At 41.8% G+C, this 15,486-nt stretch overlaps 1 protein-coding gene across 1 annotated transcript; it reads left to right on the forward strand.

Moving 5' to 3' along the window:
• Positions 1–4,028: 4,028 nt before the first annotated feature.
• Positions 4,029–15,182, forward strand: RAP2B (RAP2B, member of RAS oncogene family). The gene has a single exon (XM_040235359.1). It carries the CDS (start codon positions 5,501–5,503, stop codon positions 6,050–6,052), a length of 552 nt encoding a protein of 183 aa, XP_040091293.1. The 5' UTR covers positions 4,029–5,500; the 3' UTR covers positions 6,053–15,182.
• Positions 15,183–15,486: the final 304 nt, after the last annotated feature.

Consider the following 15,486-nt stretch of genomic DNA (forward strand, 5'->3'; position numbering starts at 1 on the left):
ATGAGTGGTTTTTATTATCAAAAAAACAGCACATTAATGTATATGGTGAAATCATATTTAATTCTAATCTGATAGCCTTGAGAAAATAGTTATTTTGATTTTTCTATGTCTTTATTTGGGCCTATCAAAAAGTTTGTAAAAAGCTTGTCTGATTTTAAGAGGTTATTTAATTTAAAATTTAACTCACCTACATTTTCCTTTGAAAAATAATCTTAAAACGAGAAAAAAATCCAATCATAGTACATATAAGGGGCAAACAGTGAAATTATAAAATCAGGCATACATTTGTCTCTCTTTAATTTCCATGCTAGAATTTTAGGACATTTTTTAAAATATAAAATGTCATTGCAAGGAGTACAAGCCATTGTTCTTATAAGTTGGCTACCTAAAGTGCAATATGAAGAGTATGAAATGATGATGGTTTGGCTGACTAATGAATATTTTCAGGGGCATAACTAGAGATTATTTTTTAAAGACCACTGATAGAATAAAACATCTTAAGCCTGCTTGTGGATGCCTGGTTATAACACGTTCAGGTACTTAACAAATATTTACTGAGAACTGTGAAAGGCACAGTTAGTCTTACAGCAACATCCCTTTAAAATAATGATACATGGTCACTCTCCACTCAACTCCTGATATTTGCAAAATTAGAATTTTTATTTTTAGAATTATTTGTTTATCTACAGGTCAAGCCAGCTAAAACTATGAACATGATGAAATAAACCACTTTGTATAAATGAAGAGGACAAATGGGTACTTATTTTCTGGAGGACTTAAAAGATTCATGTTGTAGCAAACCCTCTAATGCTTTGAAGGCCCAAAACCAGTGTCACAGAAGCTCACTGCGTAAGCAAGGCCAGGCAGGGATCACTGGGTATATAATAGTCAATACCAAAGAATAAGTAGTTCTTAATCTGTTAGCTTCTACTTCAGATCATTTTCTAGAGGTGTCTTTTGTGTGTTATCTGCACAAACATTTAAAATCTTCAGAGTAAGAGTTTATCTACTGGGTGCTTTGGTATTTTTTCCCAAATACTCAGAACCACACCAGACAGCACTGGCAGTGTTTCCATCCATATAAGGGTAAACTTTATCACTCCAGCATCTTTAAGACTCAGGGAGACTGAAACATGAGTATTTTACAGTTTTCTAAGGATACAGGAAGTGTTTTGTCTCACCAAGAATTAGTATAGCTTTTATCACAAAGAGAGTTTGGGAAAGGGATAAAATGCCATTTATATACCCATAAATAGTTAATTGAGGGACTCCTATGTAGGCACTCTTATTGGGGGAAGGACAGAGGTGGCTCCAAAGATAAGCCATGTATAGACTCTGACCTCAGGGAATTCACACAGTGACACAGTACAGACATGTAAATGATTATGGTACAGGATAATTGGATATGACACAGGATTATACCATAAGGAAGGTACGTAAAGACTCCTAACAAATTTCACAGGAAGAAGTGATCAACTTTAAAACTTTGTGCATCAGTAATTTCATTCATTACTTCATTTTGAATTCCAAAGCTCCAGTGGAAATCTTTCTGAGGGAGACTATCTGAGTGTAATAAAAATTGTTATCAAAGAATCCTTAATGGGAAAGATTCAAAGTGTGGCAACTCTTGGTGCCAGAGAGGCTACCAAGATTCAAAAATACCCATCTGCATGACTACCCAGAGTCCTGAAGATGGTCTCTTCTAGATACGGCTGTCAAGACACCTGGGTTGTAATTGTCATGAATATTATGGTGCACTGCAGCTTTAAAAGTATGTTTCCATCCATTATTTGCTAATTACTATCCCTGAGTATAGGCTGGCACCTTGAAAAGGGGCAGCCAGGACATCAGGGTTCTAATTCTGCTCACTGGTTGTGATGTAAAATGAAGTGTTTGGTCATCAGATACTCTCCAAGGTTCCTTGGGTAGCTAGGTGGGGGGGGCAAACTTTATTATCACCATTTTAGAGATAGAGAAGCTAAGGTCAGGAGCAACTTGAAGGGCTTGCCCAAGGTCTCAGGTAATAATTCATAAGTAATACTTGAGATTATACACCTGGCCCATAAGGACAAAGTATTTTCTACTGTACTCAGAACCACGCCTAACTTCTGTGGGCTAGAGGACAGAGGCCCAGGTAGCATTACTCTAGTTATTTCAGTTATAAATCAAGATAATTTGCTCAGTCGTGACCGACTCTTTGTGACCCCATGGACTGTAGCCTACCAGCCTCCTCCATTAATGGGATTTTCCAGACAAGAGTACTAGAGTGGGCTGCCATTTCCTTCTCCAGGGGATCTTCCTGACCCAGGGATCGAACCCGAGTCTCCTGCATTGCAGGCAGATGCTTTACCGTCTGAGCCACCAGAGAAGCCCTAAAATCAAGATAACACAAGTGTTAAAATATGATATGTCCTCCCACCTTGACAAATACTTCTTTGAAAGACCTGGATGGTCAGGTGTGAATCACAAATTCTTAAGTTCTCCAAGAGCCAGGCTGGAAAGTGGCAGGGAAGAGAAAGCTGACTAGAAGGCACCCCTCTTCTTGCAGTTAAGTGGGGGCCCATAGTGCCTGGGAGGGCATTTCTTAGTTCATGGGTCCAAGCACCACCCACACTCCCAACAAAAACCCATTCCTGCACACAGGGGTGAGTTCAGAGATCCAAGCAGATCCGAGGAGAGGGTTTGGTACTATTTGGGGAGGGGATTCCAGAATTCTGACCACCTGGGGCATGGTCTGGATGTGGGTTCTAGCTCCTTAACCCTGTGGGAAGGGGCACTGTCAGAAGAGTCAGAGGGTGGACACAGGTCCCTCTAGCTTGGGCTTAAGAGCCAGTCTGTTCATACTACCTCAAAAGTCAACCTAAGAAAGGGTACAATCTGGAAACTTTCTTGTTAGGAAGTAGTATTCATAATAGTTACAAGACCAGGTTCCGCACCCAAACACCTGGGTCAGGATCCCAGCGTGACCACTTATGCTATGAAATTTCATGCCAATTATGCCAGTTAGACAACATCTTAGGATTTCAGTTTCCTCATTTTTAAAATAAGTATAATTACTATTTTTATGAGGAGTAAATAAGATAGCACATGTAAAACGCCTGGCAAACATTAAACTGGGTAAACGCGAGGTTCACTCCAGCTATATTAGGTGAGTTTGCCTTGAAAGGTTTCTGGAGAATTATATAAGGTTAACTAGTGAAGCACTCTGATAACCCCTCTCTCCACTAAATAGCGGAGCCAGGCGCAGGAATGGGCTCCGCCCACCCAAGGCATTGGCTGCTGCCCAGGACCCATTGGGTCCCATGGCCAGGGCTTCAAGTTCCAGCTGTGCATTCTACGAACTATAGCTAGAGGTTCAAAGGTTAACTGGCAACGCAGCCCTGAGTCACAACGGGACTAAGGCACTGAAACCAAGCATTAGCACACCATTTCTTTTATCCCTCCAATGCAGATGGTTAAACCAGTGAGAGGTGGCGTCGACAGGATACCAAGCCAGGGTTGATGCAGCTCGGTCCCCTCCCACCCCTTCACCCTGGGGCTCACGCTATCATTGCTTAGCCTTTTGACAGGTCTTGACATCTCTCCTCCGCGAGAAAGGAGAGACCTGGAACAAGCCAAGGCACCTCGCTGGTAGCTCCTGTGAGTAAGAGCCAAGCCCAGTTTAGCGAATGCCCGCCTCAAAGCAAAGATGTTTACCAAAGGCAAGCCTGGGCATTCCCCCACCCCACCGGGTGAGCTGAATTCAGTGTGGCCCATTTCCACATCCTATCCCCTCCCCCTCCCTGGGGAAAAATTTAAAAACCACCTTGGAAACTTTGCCATTTCTTGAGGACCAAGAACTGTAACCAGCTCCCTTTAACGGACAGTCGTGACTGGGCACCGAGAAGTGAGACTTGAAAACACCAACAAAGGACTATATTTAGCTCTGAGCTCTCCGCCTAAATTCCTTTTATTTTTTCACTCTTAGCTTCAAAACGACTAGGTTGGAGAAGTGGGAGGAAGGGGGCGGGGGAGAGCAGAGAAAGAACAGCTGTGCCTCCGCCTCTCAACTCAATCTATAAATAACCAATCAGGAGCGGAGGCTACTTTTTAGCCAATTGAAGCAGCCCAAACTGATAAAACCTTGGCAGTAGCCAATGGAAGAACATTCGAGGGTGTGAGATTTGCGCCCCAGGACCAATGGGTCCTGAGTCTGGGAGAGGTAATTTGAGCTGGAGCGTGGGTGTGCAGTGCACAAGCTTCCTACTTCCAAACCCCCAAACCTACTCCGCCCACTGAGCATGCCCTGACTAGCTACCGGCACCCGGGCTGATTGTGGATCGGGTTGTGATTCACTCTCCGGGTTTTGGCCCTAGCCGAGTGGGGAGGTGGGTGGGGCCTCCTGAGTCTCAGCCTGGAGACCGCCCTGATCACTAGAGGCTGCCCATTCCCTCTTCCGGACAGGTTTCAGGCCGAATGTTCCTATTTTCTTTGTCTGAGGGATGAAGTGCGAGGAGAGTCCGCCAGGGAAGGCTGGGAAGGAAGGGCCACGCCTAGAGTGTGGGAAAATGCTCCGCCCTTAGAAGAGAATGTTTCTATCATACACCCAAATGTTCTTTGGGTCTCGGCCTTCGGGATGCACACCCGCCGGGGGCTCGGGGAGTGGAGTCCACAAGCTTTGGATAAAAGGAGCGGCGTGAGACCAGCCTGTTCCCGGGGTGGCCCACGGCACCCGCCCTTTTCTCATAGAGCCGGGATTCCTATGCACTAAAGCCAAGTCGGCGAAGGCAGGTGGCCTCCGTCCTCCCTCGAGCTGTCCCAACCAGCCTCTTAATACCCATACACCCCCACACATTTCTCCTGCTCCTATACTAGTGCCTATCCCGAATCCGCTAGCCTTGAATCAAATCGCTAGCTCCGCCCACAGCCCCACCCCCGTCCGGCCCCCCGGAAAACCAGGAGCCGGGGATCCGGCGGGCGGGGCTGGCAGCGGCGAACTGGGCATGCTCGCCAGGGCGGGGCGGGCAGGGTTGCGCGCGGCGAGTAGGAAGCCCTCGCCCCGCGGAGGCTGCGGGGGAGAGCTCGAAGGGCCGCGGCGGTGGGCGCACGCTCTGCGGGGACTCATGCCACGCGCGTCCCGGCCCGGCGCGCAATTAGCAGCCGCCTCCGCAGCCCGCCGCCGCCGCCTCCTCGCCTTCCTGGGCTGCTGCGGAGAGAAGCTGCAGCCCTCGCCTAGCACGGGCTGCCGGCATTGTCCTCCCGATCCGCCGCCCAGGCTGCTGCTGCCGCCGCCGTGGGCTGCCTCGGGGCCCCGGACCCGCGCTGCAGGGACTCGCCGCCGCGCTGGCCGGCCCGGCGCCCGGCCCCCGTTTGGTGATTTCCGCGTCCTGCGTTCCTCGGTCATCTCCTGAGTTTTCCTGCAGAGCTGAGGACAGAGAAGTCTAGCCACCAAGCCCAGCTTTCCTCCAGTGCGCAGCCCCGACGGGGCCGTGGCAGGCGCAGCGAGAACGCCGACGGAGCCATGAGAGAGTACAAAGTGGTGGTGCTGGGCTCGGGCGGCGTGGGCAAGTCCGCGCTCACGGTGCAGTTCGTGACCGGCTCCTTCATCGAGAAGTATGACCCCACCATCGAGGACTTCTACCGCAAAGAGATTGAGGTGGACTCATCGCCGTCGGTGCTGGAGATCTTGGACACGGCGGGCACGGAGCAGTTCGCATCCATGCGGGACCTGTATATCAAAAATGGCCAGGGCTTCATCCTCGTGTACAGCCTTGTTAACCAGCAGAGCTTCCAGGACATCAAGCCCATGCGGGACCAGATCATCCGCGTGAAGCGGTACGAGCGCGTGCCCATGATTCTGGTGGGCAACAAGGTGGACCTGGAGGGCGAGCGCGAGGTTTCATTCGGCGAGGGCAAGGCCCTGGCGGAGGAGTGGAGCTGCCCCTTCATGGAGACTTCGGCCAAAAACAAAGCCTCGGTGGACGAGCTGTTCGCCGAGATCGTGCGGCAGATGAACTACGCGGCGCAGCCCAACGGTGATGAGGGCTGCTGCTCGGCCTGCGTGATCCTCTGAGGCGCCCGCGGCTGCCGCGCGACAGCCGCGCTCTGCGCACAAAAGCCAAACGCACCCGACTCTTCTAAATGTGATTTCTCTTCTTGCTTTGAGATTGGAGATGACTTTGCATCGGTTGGGGGGTCTTGGCGCCCGACTGGCCGCGGTGGCCGCCTCCCCCGCCTCTCCCCGGTTTCCGAGGGGCTGTCCCGTCAGGACCATCCGAGTCCCGGTGGAAATGTGGATCTTTGCAGCATGTACGTTTCTCATTGATTTTGGTTGACGCATATTTCCCCATTGAAGCAGCCCGTGGGGCCCTGTATTGGCGGCTTGACACCGGCAGGCGAAAGTTTCAGTCTGGAAAAAAAAGAAATGGGGTGGGGGCGGAAGAGGACGGGGAGAAGGTGGAAAAGGGAGGATTTTTTGTTTTTTTTCTGTCAACAACCGTTTTTCTAGTTCCAAGTTTAAAAAACACGGAAGGAAGTCCGGGAGAACCAAATGAAGGAGCAGGAGGAGAGGAAGAAACTTTTGTTTTTTCCTTGTTTTCCAGGAGTAGCTGGAAATTAAGATCGGGTTCCTTTTCTGCCAGCTTGGAAAGGCAACCCCGTGACTGATTTCGATTCTGAGGATGTCTATGCAAAGTTGGATTCTTGTTACAGTGTATCCAATCTGAAGTATTGCACATCTGAACTGGGACTGTTAACACTGATGCCAATACAGTGTGGGGTGCCAGAAAGTGTCTGCTGATAATTTGTGGGGGGAAAAAAATCTATTTTGTTTACCTACTGTATCAAAGGGGAGTCTGGGGGAGAACGGTAGTATTTTTTTTTATCAGCTGTGAAAAAAAAATGTTACAGATCTGCACATTTTTGTGTGTACTGTTGTGTGTGTGTTTTTTTAGATTTAGCTTTTTGTTCGTATTGGTTGGCCATACATGGTTTTGATGGCTAGCTCTTTAAACTACAGTACAGAAACTTCGCAAATGTGATTCAGGGCCCCCAGCACCCCTGTGTCTGCAGAGTGCCTTCAAAACTCAGCTGTTCCAGCCGGTGCCAACCTGTGAACTTCCCACCATTTCCCAGAATCTGTTATTCCTCCCCAAACTACTTCCCAGTTAACTTCTAATAATCTTCCTGAAGGAGCCAGGACAATAGGGCCTGTTGTTCGTTGAATTCTTTATTCTTTCCAGCCTTTAAAATGTAATTTACTTGTAATGCAATGGGTTATTTTTTTTTCTTTTTAAAAAAATTTTGCTTCATTTTGTTCCAATGTTCAGGTATTTAGCTCCCCTTTTATATAATTTTTTTTTTAAATTTTTGGTTTTCTGTTGTAGGGTGTTATTCCAGAAGCACAGAGCAAAATTTTACTGTTGTGATGTACCAAGAGAATTCTAACAGTTTGTAATTTCTAATTCCATACACGCGGTTAATCATTGTCTCTTCATTTTAAGATTTTTAATACAAATGTCATTTTTAAAGAAACAAATCCAAACTATTGTTTGTGTTTCTGTGTTTCATATTCAGTGATTTAATACAGTGTCATGGCTGAGGTGGACAGGGGCAGGTGCCTGATGCCCCCAAGAGTGGTTTGTCAGATTTTGAAGAGAGAAGTGTCAGTGACAAGTTGGGAGACATTACTCCCAACTCTTTAAACATGAAAAATAATCATCAAGGTCTAGGAATCCCTGGGGTGTGGCTTTACCCTCTGACTGTTAAGATGCACTGGATATTGAATCTGTTCTGCTGACTTGGAGCAGGAAAGGGAGAAGCCAGCTGCTAAGACTGCCTTAGATCTGAGAGAGTAACCATCCACTGGTCAGGCAGGGTGGTGTTTTTAGTGTTCTTTTTTTTCTTTTTCTTTCTTTCTTCGTATTTTGTTCTGCTTTGTTTAAAACACCTATCCAGTTTAAAGCTTGTTTGGAGGATATGATTTTCAATTCTGAAGTCATGCCTTGTAGTGTTTTCTACAGTACATTTGGGTGGGTTGTGAATAGTGTCTCAGCCCTTTTGTGGCTTTAATTAGGAGGCAGATCATTAGGTTAAAAAAGAAGAGAAAACTTAAGTCTCTTGCTTTATTACACTGTGCAGTTTGTGGACCATTTTGACCTCATGAAATTTTCCTTCTAACAGCAGGAGGCAGTGTGAGCTTTTTATTTTGTATTTTGTTTTTCTTAAGGGCCATTTTACTGGTATCTTTATGGAGTGGAAGGTGTATGACTATATATCAAAAGCACTTGATACACCTTAGGTCCATAAAGTGTAGGGTGAAGAGTTTTGACTTTCCAAAAGATTTATTGTGTTGAGGGAGCCAAAAGAAGTTAAAGGCCACAGGTTTCTTAAAGCTGTATTAACATATTTTGCCTTAAAATGTTGTGTCTTTGGCCCGGGTGACCTCTCAGAATTGCAGCATGGAGAAGGAATAGAGAATTCCGCCTGGGTTTGGTTCTAAAGCTTTTTTTTTTTACACTGGATCTCATTGAAGTTTAGTACCAAACTGAATTAGAAGGTAATGTATATATGCTAAATAAGAAATTAGGAAAAAATATTCACACTTAGGCTTTGCAAAGTTTAATTCTTACATTTGTGTAAATTTAGTTAATTCAATAGATCTAAAGTGTTGAAAGCTCTGAAGACATATAACAAGTACTGTATAAAAGATTTTTTTAAATGCATTCAGTGACTTTTTTAGGAGTTTGTTTTAGTTTTTGGAAGCCTTTTGATGTGAAATACTGGCAAGTATCTATTTTAAGAAATGTATATAATCCTGACAGGGAATTTTTGAAAATGGGAAATTGGAAATGAAATAGGTTGCTGGGTGCATTAATCATCTTCACATAGGATTTAGTCACTTACATGACTAAATTTTTCATAGGTCTGGGATGGCAGGGCAGAAGATTTTAATATGCTCTTCCTGAGTACCGTAAAATAAATGCTTTTTAGATTCTCAATGAAAGCAATTTTGCATGTGTGCCTGGAGCAGGAAAACTATGAAGTTTTGTAGCCTTCTCCAATTATTTTCTTCACGAAATTGAGAGAAATTAGGGACATTGTTTTTAAGACTGTCAGTTTATTTGGCTAGTAAGAACCCCTTAGAATTATGGTGTGAAGAGATAAGGGCATTTGTTTCCCTGAAAAGGGGGCTGACTTAAGGGTGTCAAAGGAAGAGAGGGAGGGAGGGAGTTTGTTGTAAGGCAGTCACCTGTCAAAACAGAAACTGGGTGGAAAAGGAACCTTTATCTTGGAAAGCAAAAGTTAACTTTTAAACTTGACCCCTGCTGGTTTTTAACAGCTTTTCCTTTTGGTCCCTGACAGTCATCCAAGCTTTATGTTATTTCAAAGGATTATTTTTGTTCTCCTTTTGTAATAGCCTCAGAAAAGTTGAAGATAGCATTGGAAGTCTCACATTTTCATATTTGGGAGTTAACGATTCTTAGGTAAAACATTGTACACCTTCTTAACTGCTGAAATAGACTCCATTGCATCACATTTTAGGACCAGCTCTATTTAGGGATTAGAATCTTTTCAGCATGTAAGGCCTCATGCTTGCTGATTTATTACCCTTTCCTGTAGGTGGGAATCCAAAAATGTTCTATTGATGTGAACTATTTGGGTTGTTTTAAACATGTTTTCATCAGCATGTTGTTGCACCTACTTTTGAGTTATTTTCCAGTATTTCTCACAGATGGGATGGGAGAGTGAGAGAACATTATAGGTAGCAGCTGGTCTTGAGAAATAGATACAAAATGCCTGTACCTTTACTGGCATAAAAGGATCTCTTTCCTTTTCACAACAGAATGAGTCTCCTACTTACAAACATTAGGGTTTAATTGTAGATCACCACCATGAATTAAAATGATATCAAACATTTGACAGAGTGTCTACTTAATTGGGAAAAGCTTGCTAATATAATTTTGTCCTGGTGAAAATGTGAAGTTTTAAGTACTCTATAATAGAGTATGGTAAGTTTGATTGTGATATTTTACTCAGACTACTATGAATAATCAAGTGCATTTAATTGAACAGAGTGCTAGTTCTAGAAGATCCATTTGCTCTAATGACAGTAGGATTTTGATCCTTGGAGAAGGCTTTTATCTATTTCAGAGGATCTCACACTTGACCATGTATCAATCACCTAGAGGTGAAAACAAGTCTTGTAGGCTCTTCTTACAGTTTCTTAATTCAGGCTATCCGTCTATTACCTCATAATTTTCATTTCCGACAATTTCCAGGTGATGGATAGAACTGCTTCAGGGACCACATTTTGAGAACCAATGATCTTGTCCGAACTCTAAATGAGGACTTCACTGGGAACTACCTAGGGACGCAGACTTCAGACCCATTTCACACATTTAGAGCGCTGCCTTCCACAAAACCCTGGAGTGGTCTTGACTGAATTCTGTGTCTGTTGAGGACACATGCCAGTTACACTAGTGTTCTCTTACTTCGAGATGAAAAGGCAAGAATTTTAGTTTTTTATGATTCCTAGTAAGGATTTTTTAAAAACTACTTGAGAATTGAAATCTTAAGGTCATAGTAAGCACATGCATCTGTCTATATGTAATGTCTGTGTGTTTTAATACATATGTTTAGTTTTTTACCAGACTTTCTAGGAATCAGTTCAGTGTCGTGTAGTTCTATAGTTAACCATCCTGGGACAATGCACAGCATAAAATGGTGCCATGCGTCTTGTTTCATTGGAACTAAGTGTTGATTGATTTTGTTAATTGGAGGGGGCAGCTGTTTATATTTTTCCTTTATTATTAAATGGAAATCTCTTTGGAAATGTTTTTCTTAAGACTAGGAAACACATCGTATTTTGTGCAATTGACTAAACTTGCTATTTTCTTTTGAATGAATTACCTAGCACAATTACATGTACCTAAGTTTATCAGAGGTTTGAAGATGTGTGGTTGTGTTTTTGTGTGTGTATGTGTGGTAATTGTGCAAATACAGCAAAATATTTTTTAAAAGTAGAAAAGAGAATATTGATGCATTGAGAATACAGGTGCCCAAAAGGGCCCGAGATTGTTCGTTGTTAAGAATATAGTTACAGTGGATAGTGGTAAACATGACAGAAAAATAAACTCATTTCATTATTCAGCAAGCATTTATTAATATATTAGTTGTGGTGTAAGGGCTAATCCTTAAATAGGCAAAAGCCAGACAAGGGAGCAATGGCTTTGTGCTGATCTTATCATCATAAATTGTGACAATAGTGTATATTAAACAGTAGGAGTATGTGGAAAAGTAGTTACCATCAATTATAGAATCCTGTGGGTCTGTCTGGCAGGCAACAGAGTAAGTCAAATTTGTTAAAAATTGGAACTTTACTTTGAAAGGTATGTGAACATTGCAAATAAAAATGGATCCGATGAGGTTTACGTAACAGTTGTGTTGCATGTGGGAGTCTGTAATTTTGTGCATTGCTTCCAACTAACTTTTTGAGATTAGCTGAAATTGCATATTTGGAAATAAGTCAGTTTGCTTTTATATTTTCATGTCAAAGGAAAGAAGGGAAATAGGCTTATGAAAATTGTTCACTGTCTTTATTTTTATATGAGGAAACAAAAAAGGGAAGGGCAGTTAATTTTCTATTCTTAAAGAAAGAAGCAATTGTTGGCATAAGGTTTTCTGGGGTTCCTCATGTAAATAAGATTCAATGGAATATTTCTTCTGAAAAAGATAATCTAAAAATGAGTGTACCAAAGAATAAGGTTGACGTTTTAAGTTTGCTAAGCCTATAATTTTTTCATACAGAAGCTCTTGTTCTCAAGCCTTGTGTGCTTACTGAAGAAGGCAACCAGCTCAGAGAAAGAAATGTTAGGCAACAAACTATAAGGAGTAACAATAATAGCAATTATTGTAAAACCATATGAACTAAAGAGAGTTGTGATTATTAACCTCCTGCAGTTTGTAAAATGATTTCTAGTGACTCTCTTGTGTAGAATATCTCATAAATTTAACAGCATGCTTTTTAAATGTAAAACGTTTTAGAATTATAGATAGAATAGTTCATCTGAAAGTACTTCATTATTTTTTTAATCTTATTATTGTAAGACCATTTATGAGATGAAAATTTGTTACTTACACTTTTGTGGCTAAAGTAGAGGTCTTTATGTTTTACATCTGACCATTTATAAAAAGTTTTCAAAACTGGGTTGAATCATGAACTCAGAATATTTTAATGTTATTTAATATTTGCATATTAATATATTTCAAAAATATTCTCTTTTAAGGCTAACATTATACTGAATTATCTCTTTCATGAAAAGAGCCTCTAGAGATCTGTACTAGTACCAGCATAATTCTGTAAGAACATTTATGTCAAAAAGATATTTTAAAATATATTTTAGATAGTTTTGCATTTATATTCTAAGTAGGTAATAGAATTGCAAGTATATCTCTTAAGTTGGATTTCAGCATCATTTCACATCGAGTTTGAAAAAGGCTTGAGTTGGAAGTTCTTCACTCTGAGTTTGGTTATCTTAGCATTATCACATCACCTGTTTTTTCTTTTTGTGTATCATTTCATTCATCTACCTCAGCTTTATGCAAATGGTGTCTCTCATATATGTAATCCATGTTAGTAGATTAAAAAACCTAAGACCTTAATTAATGGCTATATAAATGTGTTTTCCATATAATAATGTAAAGGAAAAAGTATTTTTCACACTATGTTTGAGGTCCAGACTGAAATAACCAACTAGTTAGAGAAGATGGCCTACTAAAAATAGATAACTACCTTTTGATATGGGCATAGCCTTTGCATTTCCTTTCTAGAACTGGTAAAGGAATTAAAAAAAAAAATTCAATTGTAGCAGTATTCATTTTCATATATTTACAAAGGCCTATAAATATTTCCAGACCACCTCTTCTTCCTTACTAATCTGCTGAGGTCAAAAAATGAGAAATAAGCCGTGCACTCTCTCTCTCTGAGAGAATACCTTATAACCTAAAAGGGCCAACAATAATCCAATCTGAAGAGCAAAATTTTTCCTGCATTTCTGTACAAACCAGCTTTTAATTTGTCACAGAGGAATCATAAATAGTGGTAAGGGCGAGAGAATATTTTCCTTAATCATTTTGGCAACATCAATCAAGCAGGCTGGGTACTCTAGTTGCTGAGGAAGAAGAGTATGATAGAGTTGAGAAGGCAATTGTGGAGAAGGCAGGCTGAGTTGAAATCATTCCTCAGCCCCCATCCTCATTCCTGCATTCCTACAATCCTAGAGGATTTCCTTGTGTCCAGGCTTATTCACTGTGATGCAAGTTTTACTGAGGCTTAGGGCTGCTGCCGATGGCCAAAAATGAAGGAGCCTTATAGGATGGTGTGATAACGCTACTGTAATAAATTCGACTTTAAGTCAGGCTTAACCTCAGTACTACTACTATTTGTGGCTGGATAATTTTCCGTAGAGCAATGTCCTGTGTTTCAGGATGTTTAGCAGCATCCCTGGCCTCTACCCACCAGATGCCAGTAGCACCCCTTCCCACGCCAGTTTGACAACCAAAAATGTCTGCAGACATTGCTGACTAATCTGAGGGGAGTGGGGGTGGAGGTTGCTGCTTAACAGCCCCTGCTTGAGAACTATTACTGAGTTCAGCCTACCTGTGGAGTTGGAAGAGGCATAAGTCAGAGGAGAGAGGGGTTGAACCTAGGGGCCCTTGAAACTTTTCTTACTCCAGGAAAGTGCTGCAGTCATGTAAAGTATCAGTGTTCTCTATTGTGCTTGGGACAATATCACTTTGATCAGTTCATTAAAATCCACACCTCAGAGTAAATCTCAGGGATTGGATTTTTCAGTGATTTAATTCAAAAGGTGGTTGTGCTGTGACTGGGGTGATGAACTAAACTCATGGTCAGAGAGTAAGTACATCAGGTCATGCTGATAATTAAGTAGAGGGACCTAGATGGGAAATCAAGGGCAACAGTGTTGCAGTTTTGTTCAGAGCCTCTGAAAGCTCCACAAGAAGACATCTGGAAGGCTTTCAATCTCACCCAGCCTCCTCCACTCACCTCAGTCCCTTTCCAGTTAATCCAGGCCCCTGTTCCCCACTGGGCCCCCTCACTTTAGGCTGGAAAGGATGCATTTTATGCATCTGTCCCTCCTTATTTTCACTTTTGCAATTCCTCCCACCCTCCCCCTTTCTTCCTTCTACTCTACCTTCAGAACTAATGACTGAATGTGTCCAGGGCAGACCTCAGCTAGTTAACTGCTCACACTTATCTGTGTGCAAACCCCGCTGCCAGGCTGTCAAGAAGGGAGCCGTGGAGGCAGTAGAGATTTGCCTGTTAATGAAGTGATTGTGGGAGCTGGCAGTCTCTAGTCAGCAGCACACAGGCTGTGGCTGCTAACCCCTGAAATGCAGCATTAAGGACTTATCCTGTCAGCAAATTCATGAATGTAAAGTTAACTCATTGACCATGGACTTCTAACTTACTAGGTCACGATTGTTTTTGTCCTTAAGTTTTAAATGAAACATACCTTGAAATCCATGTAAGATACCTTTAAAAACTTGAAGCAACCAGAGACTCTACCTGGTGGGACACTTGTGATTCTACATTTCACAGGAGGAACACTTGGAAACCTCCCATTCCTAGTAAGTGGACGACATAACAGCTTTGTAACTGAGAGAGACCCATCTCCAAGCCCATCAAAAGATTCTAAACAGCTACAAGTCTAACAAAGGTAGGCAGTAAATAAAATAATTCTTTACAATAAAAAGAACCATTTGGTGAAAGTGGATGAGTGACTTATGTAGCTGAAACTTGCTTCTTAAATTTGAAAACAGTCATGCATTAGGATGGATGGTGTTCATGGAGATATTCTCTGTAGTATCTTTGTATTAAATCAAAAATGAAAACATCTGATTGAATTGCTAATGTGATCACAATTAAGATATAGAAAATAGATTTTGTGTATCTAGATTTCCTGTTTTTTCTTATATTCTGTTTTCCTCTTTTATAAATTATCTGTACTGTTTTGCAACAATTTTTCTTATCTCTGAGTTTTATTGGCTTTGAGTGTTATGTTTTCTTTCTAATTAAAGAGACTATAATGAGGGAAATATTTAGTTATGAATCATTGTAGCCAGTAGCCAAGAAAATATATGTATTCATATATTTAAACAAATAAATTAATTGTGTAGGATGTTTTGCAATGTCATTATTTGTATTTACCTTTTATGGCTTAGAAATTATTTTCAATGCAACATTTTCAGAGGACATGAAATTCACCTTTTTCTTTGGTTAATTACCATTTGACTTATTTGGAAGAAAAAAGTAATCTTTTTTTAAAGTACTATGGTGAAAGCTCTCTAGTTTATATTTTTTAGCAAAATTACTAACAATTTCCCTTTTTAACTCTTTCCTCAGAAGAGTAGCACTTCATGAATAGAAAAAAATGCATCTATGTGAGTTATCCAAAAGTCATACAATAGTTGTTTGGATTTATC

The sequence above is a fragment of the Oryx dammah genome, unplaced genomic scaffold, assembly GCF_014754425.2.
Source record: "Oryx dammah isolate SB20612 unplaced genomic scaffold, SCBI_Odam_1.1 HiC_scaffold_2, whole genome shotgun sequence".
NCBI lineage: Eukaryota > Metazoa > Chordata > Mammalia > Artiodactyla > Bovidae > Oryx > Oryx dammah.

Coding starts and splice junctions, on each gene's coding strand:
- RAP2B (XM_040235359.1), top strand. CDS start 5,501: ATGAGAGAGTACAAAGTGGTGGTGCTGGGCTCGGGCGGCGTGGGCAAG.